At 39.0% G+C, this 8,493-nt stretch overlaps 1 protein-coding gene across 1 annotated transcript; it reads left to right on the top strand.

The window, feature by feature from the left end:
- The first annotated feature begins 530 nt into the window (after positions 1-530).
- LOC107565628 (keratocan-like) lies at positions 531-4,083 on the top strand. The gene is made up of 3 exons (XM_016250892.1): positions 531-546; positions 2,397-2,876; positions 3,348-4,083. The coding sequence occupies exons 1-3, from the start codon at positions 531-533 to the stop codon at positions 3,509-3,511; spliced, it is 660 nt and encodes a 219-aa protein (XP_016106378.1). The 3' UTR covers positions 3,512-4,083.
- Positions 4,084-8,493: the final 4,410 nt, after the last annotated feature.

Here is an 8,493-nt window from a genome sequence, read left to right as displayed (position 1 = left end):
CCTGCAAAAACATAACAATTAGCATTAGCACTTAGCACTGAGCAGTTTATGAGACACAATGCCCCAAACAGGAAATTAAACCTCTTTGAGAGCATGTGTTTTCTTTTAGGTGAAGCATAAAATTTGAGTTTACTACGTTGTCATTTCTCAGTAATAGTTTTTTCCCCCACCTATGATGGATTTGATCCTTGTTGCATTTCATTTTGATGATCAACTTCTGTACTTTTCCATTCAAAGATGCTGGTATATTAAATATTTTGCTATTAAAGACATTAATTAACCACAAAGACCTAGCATTCAAATATTGTTTACCAGTCTCAGAGTTCATAATGTTTAGATGCCTTGTGAGATTTCATGAATACCTGCAAAAACACAACAATTAGCATTAGCACTTAGCACTGAGCAGTTTGGACTTTTCTGATCATAACCAATAGATGTAACTATTTAATCCCTGACTTGCTGCTCTCACGCAAATTAGGACAGTCCACCTACCTGGGGGACTAGAAAATCCAGTCTGAAATCTGTAAGCCATGTCTAGTCTCACAGGTACGGATATTAGAAAAGTTGGCACCAGCTATGATCTGGGGCTTTTGTCGCAGACTAGTCGTAAACACAATAGGGTGACAAGGTTTAGTCTTGTGTGATCTTGGTCTCAGAGACTTATAGAGGAGCAAGTCTTTCATATTTTTCCCTGTTGACACTATTAGATGTATATAAATATTTTTTGTCAATAAATTAATTTATTGTTTGTCTGCATGTATTGAAGCCATCATTGGAATAAACAGATATCCAAGATACAGAGTATTTTAATAGGCCTAAACCTCCTACAGCTAGATGCTAATTGCTGCCCTGAAAATGACCTCTTGTCATGTCCTGTATTTCGGAGCCTAATGCTCTTAGTTGCCGATTTAGTGTTGCAGACCTCGACACAGACGTATTCCGCATTTAGAGCACTTTTCGGTTCCTGTGAATAATAGGTTTTGAATTCTGTAACTGTATTAGGTTGCTGTTTGTACGCCCTTTAGACCACTGGTTCTAACGTAGAGCAGCCCCATCCTTGACACGAGATGCTGGATAATAGACTGGATTACTAATGGTCGTAGATTTCGACTGGAGGAGCCCATTACAGGGGATTACAATGACAGAGTAGAACAAGTAGTTGTTGTCGTCAGCGGAATTGAGAGCAAGTAATGACACAACACAATCAATGCTTGGCAGTCAAACAAAGACACCATACATTATGTGGCTACCTGTGCCGACTTCAAATCAGCCTCTAAATCCAGACTAGTGCTCCCGTGGGGACAGAAATTTCAGCACATGATTTTTGGCAATTGTACACATTAAATAACAAACATGTGCAGACTTTTCTCATTACTCATTTTGCAACTGTAAGCATCGCCAAAAATAAAGCAGATCAATTGTCATTTACCAGTCAAGCTGAGAGGAAATGCATAGATAGATAGATAGATAGATAGATAGATAGATAGATAGATAGATAGATAGATAAACTCTGATTCATCAACTTAGTGGTCTGATTGAGACATTTGTTTACTCAAAGACGGGTGTTGTTTTGAGGGGCGATGTAGAAAAGGATGAAGCATGGTATATAGGCCTGTATTAGCCTAATTATAACTGGGCCAAGGTCCATGTCTTCTTTTGACCAACACGCTGGTTTAAGCATTGTCCATCCCCACAGGATTATGACTCTTGATCTCAAGAGGCTATGATTGGCTTAGGCTGTGTCCAGTGTGTCTGTCTGTGAAGGGATCATGAGATGCCATTGACACTACAAATAGGGGCAGGAAAGGGCAAAGTAGCTCAGAGTTGAGGCATCTGTACCCACAGCAAGAGATACAGTAGCAGAGCCCCAAGAAGTCAAAGGTAAGACTCTAGCATTTGTGCAATGGTAATGTGCAGTTAATTTAAAAAAATTTTTTGGCAAAGACAGTGCCAACTTCATCCATACCAATAGAAAGCCTCCAGAACTACATACTGTGAGCTAGGAGCCATTTTTCTGCTTTGATTTCCATGGCTTTGTATTTAATTTGTCTTGCAGAAGTGCACAGTGATGAGAGTTCATTTATGGCACTAAAGTTTTCAGCTGTATTTTGATGCATTTATCCACTGAACCATTTCTGCAAAGCCAGTATGGAGGTCATGATTTAAAAGGCTTTTCTTACTTTGAGAGATCTTAACAGGTGAAGCTGGCTCCACCTGATCTGATCACTCGGTATCCATGGCATCCCTTTGATCCCTTCTGGTTTAGTGTGAGACTGCTGCCCATAGAAAATTATCTCCAGACAGTCACTTGGAGCTCAGGACCAAAAATGTAAACCATATGAGACATATTATTTCTTGCATACACACTTGACAAAGCTCAAACTTGCATTTGACAGATAGAAATTTTTTGCCTGCCAAATTAGAGCAGTTACGGCTCTCCCGAAACAGAATCTCAAATATCCCACCCGGTGTTTTCTCTGGAATGGACCATCTCACCTTGCTGGATCTGCAAGGCAACAAGCTACAGGATGATGCAGTAACTGAGGTCAGTCTGAAAGGCCTCAACAACTTGATCCAGATCAATTTAGCAAAGAATCAGCTAAATACCATGCCCCTTGGCCTACCACCCACAACCACACAGATCTTTTTGGACAGCAACAACATTGAAAAGATTCCGGCTGAATACTTCAAGGGTCTTCCCAAAGTGGTGTCTCTCAGGCTCAACCGCAATAAGCTGGCTAATGGAGGTATCCCAAAGAATGTGTTTAATCTTTCCAGCATTCTGGATCTACAGCTTTCTCACAACCAGCTCACAGAGATACCCGTTATCTCTTCTGGACTGGAGCACCTGCATCTGGATCACAATAAGATCAAGAGTAAGTTCAAGATCAAAGTTCTGAACATGCACTATTGTACATATTGACTTCCTTTGTATTTTTGGTGAAATCCTTTGGTAATTAGTTAAAGACAGGCCCCAAAGTATCTCTGTTCATACTGTTGCCCGTATGGTCACATTATTGTTCTATCCAAAACATATGACTTCATTTCTACCATTAAATAAGCAATATAGTCAATTTTAGTTAATATGTTTCCTTAAGAAGCACCACGTTATTGACTGTTATTGTAATAAGTTATTGACTGACTGGGCTGCAAGGAAGTCTTAAGGCTTTGGTAAACTTAATTTTCCACATTCTGCTCCATCTTGCATGCAGCCGTGTCCGGATCCTCCTGATAAGAAAAATTATTGTAAATGGAAAGTGTGAAGTATACTTTGGACTTTAAACTTTGGATGCACGTCCATGACTTTATCAGTAAGATGTGTATTTTTTTCTCTTTAATTTCCATAGGTGTGAATAGCTCTGACATCTGTCCACCTGATGCACTTGATGACTACCTGGATGAGAAGAGTCCACGTCTCCGTTACCTTCGCCTTGATGGTAATGAGATCAAACCCCCTATTCCACGAGAGCTGATGATGTGTTTCCGTCTCCTCAGGGCTATTGTCATATAAAGATGCCACACCATCTAGATACTCCTGTCCATTTAATTTACCAGACCTGAAAATATATGGAAACTAAAACACATGAAAAGGGTCCAAAAAATGACTATCTATTTGCAAAGTCAGAAAATAAATATAAAAAAAATGTACACTGCTGAAAAGACTAGTTAAGACTAGAATGAATTTCAAGGTGGGTCCAGTTTCAGTTATGCTGGTCTAGTTCTGGACCAGCTAGTGAAGCTAATCTGATAAAGCTTTTGACTAAGAAAGCCCTGCTAAATAAGCTCGTTGAGATTGCTGGTGGGGATTCCAGTATCCAAAATATGACATTCAGACAGTCTCCTATTTTGGTCTTTTCAGCATGGTAGAAATTCACAAGACTGGTTCACATATGCATTTGTAGATGGTTTCTCATGACTGTATTGTAAAACCACTGTGCCTTAATTTCATACATATGAAAAACTAGCAGGCCTGAATTGTGGAAAACACCATTATCTGTTAAATGTTCTGTATAATGAAGAGAGCTCCAAAACAATTTCCAAATGTGCAATTAATGTAATTTCCCCATCCTGTGCAGAAGGGGGGGAAAAGCATCTCAGTAGGTGTAGCATTACCCAAAAACTTACCACACCACACCGTTCTGGAGTGCTTTTGGACAGAAGAGTTGTGGTCTGATTATGGATCCAAATTTTTGGTAGTGAACTGAGTATTTAAGGTGGTTTGTTTGACTCTATTGAATGCATGGTTACTCTTAGTATCAACAGCACTAAGAGAAGATTAACTTCCAATTGTTTCTTGCCTCTGTTATAGCGATTGACATGTACTGACATGTAATATATATATTTTTTAAGTACTTTTTAATATCTCTTTACATCTTTGTACAATCAATATTTCAATATTCAATCAATATTTAGTGTGAAATTAATATTGAGAGAAGCAGCCATTTTAGGACAGAAAGATGTACTGTTTTAATAATTAATGTGTAAATATAGTTTCAATTTAGCAGTTGACAACGGTACTACCAGTGAACCTTCTAGACTGATTTTAAAATGTATTTTTCTCTAGATAAAAATAATGTGAATATTCTTTTTCAACGCGCAAATGTGATTATTGTTTTTCATGTTTTCATTTACCACTGCGAACTGTGAGAACCATTAGGATTGTCAGATGGAAAACATAAAATGAGATGAACTTTTGTTTGGTGTTCTTGATTAAACTGGTTTCAACTGTCTCTGCATTGTCACTGATTCAATTGTCAAAGTAGATTAGCCAAGCAGGTAACCTCTTTATAAAATGTTTATATATCCACAAGCAATGTATTCTTCTACAATAATGTAACTTGTGGTTAGACTTGTGATTTATTTTAATTACCACTCAGTTGTAGCTTTTGCTAAACATTCGGTTCCAGCAAAAGCAATTCCCGTCTATTAAGTCGGTTTGTTTAAGATTTTCAGATGTATTGCAAAACTTCTCATGAGAATGTGGTGTATGAGAAATACTGCCAGCATGACTTTATGGTCCAAGAGCTTTGTGGTTACAAAAATCTTTTAAAACTAAACAGTGTGCAACTGAAGACTCTAGAACACTTTAAATAGTTATACACATCTGACAAAGAGAAAGAGCAACAGTGAGTGTACAGTACCTGGGTATCAATTGAAACAATAGCTTCATTTATTCTGCAATGCCTGATGCATATATTTTTGGTTGCATCAGTTATGCTGACTTTAGACATGACTGACTGTGTTACATTAAGTCCTCCACCACACAGTGCAGGGCTGTGCAGCTTAAATTGATTGTGCAAGTAAATGGATTTCCTTGGCACTATCCAGTGGGTTTGTACGGATATTGATGCAATGTATGGTCCAGCTAAGGAACTTTCTGGAGCATTTGGTGTCCCTTAAATGGGTCATATGATGCGATTTAAATTTTTCCTTTCTCTTTGAAGTGTTACAAGCTCTTAAACTCTTTATGCTAGTGCATAAAGAAGATCTGTAAAGTTGCAAAGACTAAAGTCTTAAATCCAAAGAGATATTAAGCGGAGTCCAGCCCGGGGTCGTCACATGTGGTTGCCGTAAGCCCTCCGGCCGCGCCGTTCTCAAGCCTGCACGACACTGCTCACTCTAGCCGCCGTGTGTTTCATTGTGAAAGCGAAACTACTTTGTTTGGCCTTCCAAAAGAGAACAGGACATATCAGTGGTTAAGTTGTATTTACAACACTGTTTCAGAACAGTTCAACCCAAATATTAATTTGTGTGCAGCACATTTTATGGAGGACTGTTTCCTGATCCTGGGAGAGTAGACTACAATTCCGGCTGTTCTGACTCAAAGACTGTAAGTACGTTTTCATTTAAAGGATTTGCCACTGATGATTCAAACGCGAGTTTTGAGCAATGTAGAGTAGTGCTTGTTTGTCATTTCTCCAATCACAAATGCAGACATGGTTTTATGTTTACGATGCAACGCAACGCGTAAAAAGACAGTATAAGTCATTATAATCTGTAACTATGTCCCCACTGAATGCAACAAATGCCTCGTTTACAATGGGTTTTAATGTTTTTGAATCGTCGCTCCGGCCGGACAGGGCATCACAGTATGGTAGGGGCGTAACATTTCCGTCACATGCTTGAGGTATTCGGCCAATCACAACGCACTGGATAACTGGCCAATCACAGCACACCTCGCTTTTCAGACCGATGAGCTTTGTAAAAATCTACGCGTTTCAGAAAGGCGGGGCATAGAGGAGAAACAATCATGTACAGTATGTGGAAAATAATGTGTTTTTTTTACTTTAAACCGCATAAACAAATTTCATTACACCAAATACACAAAATAATGTTCTTTTTAGCAGCATCATATGACCCCTTTAAAGCTCAACTATATAAAACACGGTGTAAATAATTTATTAGTAATTAAATATATAGCTGCATATTACATTTAATGAAAGATGGCTGATAGTAGCACATAAAAGAGATATGTTTGCACACCCATAAATGTCACATATAATCAAACAAAGTGAGATTAGTGGTCAGTAAAACTGCCAGGGACATGTCAGTGAGACTGAAACAAAATGCAATATGTGTCAGATGTTATTTTAAAATCTGAATTGCTTGACAGTCCCAGTCCTTAACAGACTAATGCTGGACTTTTATTTTATGTGACTCAGCAGAAATATGATTACTGAGTCGCAGAGAAAGAGAATTAGTATGGAAAAATAGAATGAGGCCTGTAAAAACATCCCACCGAACATGAAGTAGGCACTTGTACTGCACTTCCTGATAGGTTAGCAGGTTTTCTGCACAGAGGTACTGAGCAGAGTTGTAGAGTTTTAGCACCAAATCCTGGCGTCGAGCAGAATGGAGGCCTTTTCTACCTCTCAACGTTGCATTAACAGAGCAGCCTCACAGAGGGCCCATTGTGCAACGGGGCCCGGCAGATCCCTACATGAAAGCAGAGTATCCCTCATGCTCACCTCAGGAAAAGGAAGACAAATATCTCATACTTAGAACTGAATAACTTATGTGTCTCTTCAGGAAACAAAAAAGAAAGATGGTTGTAAGGGATTAAAGGATTTTTGCAGTTGGGGGTCTGTCAGCGTGCAAACTGTGTGTCCGTTCAGTGTGTGTGTGTGTGTGTGTGTGTGTGTGATGCAGTGTGGTATGGGGTGGGCGCTGCTTTAGATGCGACCAAAACTTGATTTCTCCCTTTTCTCAGTCTCACTTCTTACCTTCACACATACAGACAGGTAGGGCACACTGGTCTGGGAGTGTGTGCACACGTACATGTCACACACTCAGAAGCATCCACACACAGATACACACTTACCGTGAGTGACCCATTGCCATTGGCCAGGCCCACCAACCCTCTGCCTGTCCGAGCTGAAGAACAGGACCATTTGGGAAAGGAGGAGAAAGAGGTAAGGGTTCTTCTGTATGTTCTTCTAAATGCTGCTGCTGTGCTTTAGAGCAGGGACTGGACCTAAGGGCTTCTTGGGGTCCCTTCTGCTTCTTAGCATCAGTAGTACTTGGCCACAGAGGCTAAGCTAAAAAAGCTAAAATGAAATTCACTGGCTGTACTGAGGCTTTCATTTTTTACAGTTTTGTCTTGTATATGACTGATTGCACACCATGGTCTTTATGAATCTTGTAGTTCATAAAATACACATGACTGACTTTACTGAGGCTGTCTTTTTTCTTCTTCTTCCGTTTTTGTTTGTGGATTTCTGGTTTGATGATATAATACTTCCATTCTCCATCATCTTCATGAATTTTCTTACAATAATGACAGTATTGTTGAAACTCAGGTTATTTACAACAGTTTTAAGTGGGTTAACAGGTGATCAGTGTAGTAATGATGACAATTTATATGTGTTCTTTACTGGCCAGTTTACTATTCCTTGGTTTGTGGGGTTTGTTTTGTGTGACTGATATGTTAAAGCTTTTAAGTTGATTTTTTTAAGCTTTATCAATAAAAAATATGACTATTCACTGAAAATGTGATAGGAGAGCTGTAAGTACTGTTACAGACAAGAGATGGTTGGTCATTGGAAATGTTTTCAGGTCAAGGGCCATATTATAGAAACATCCAAGTTTTCAGATTAGTTATAACGGTAATCGCCAAACAGATGGAATGTAATATATGTCTAATTAAGCTACAGTGCATGTATATATTTATGCATCATTGGAAGTAAATAAGTCATAAATTTGGCAATATTGGCAGAACCACTAGAGAAGAAGAAATTGTAAAATCAATGAGTATGTGGAATGCTGTCGGGTAGAGCCAAAAACAACATTGGGATAGTTAGTTCTCACACACACATACTCACACGGGGTCTATGCACTGCAAACACTGTTGAGAGTGCGTAAAAGCCAAGCTCTGTGAGCAGTATAGTCCCTCTTTCAGCATTTCCCAGCTGAAGCTGTCAGGCACTGGTACACTGAAGCTTTACTGTGAGACAATTTTTCTTTCATAGATACAGACTGAACTAGTTTGCGACT

Source organism: Sinocyclocheilus grahami, unplaced genomic scaffold (genome assembly GCF_001515645.1).
Source record: "Sinocyclocheilus grahami isolate Dianchi unplaced genomic scaffold, SAMN03320097.WGS_v1.1 scaffold1013.1, whole genome shotgun sequence".
In the NCBI taxonomy this organism is placed as follows: Eukaryota; Metazoa; Chordata; class Actinopteri; order Cypriniformes; family Cyprinidae; genus Sinocyclocheilus; species Sinocyclocheilus grahami.
The sequence above is the reverse complement of the archived record's forward strand: the minus strand, read 5'-3'. Positions and strand labels throughout refer to the sequence as shown.

Coding starts and splice junctions, on each gene's coding strand:
- LOC107565628 (XM_016250892.1), top strand. Junction 2,877..3,347: donor GGATCACAATAAGATCAAGA/GTAAGTTCAAGA, acceptor TAATTTCCATAG/GTGTGAATAGCTCTGACATC.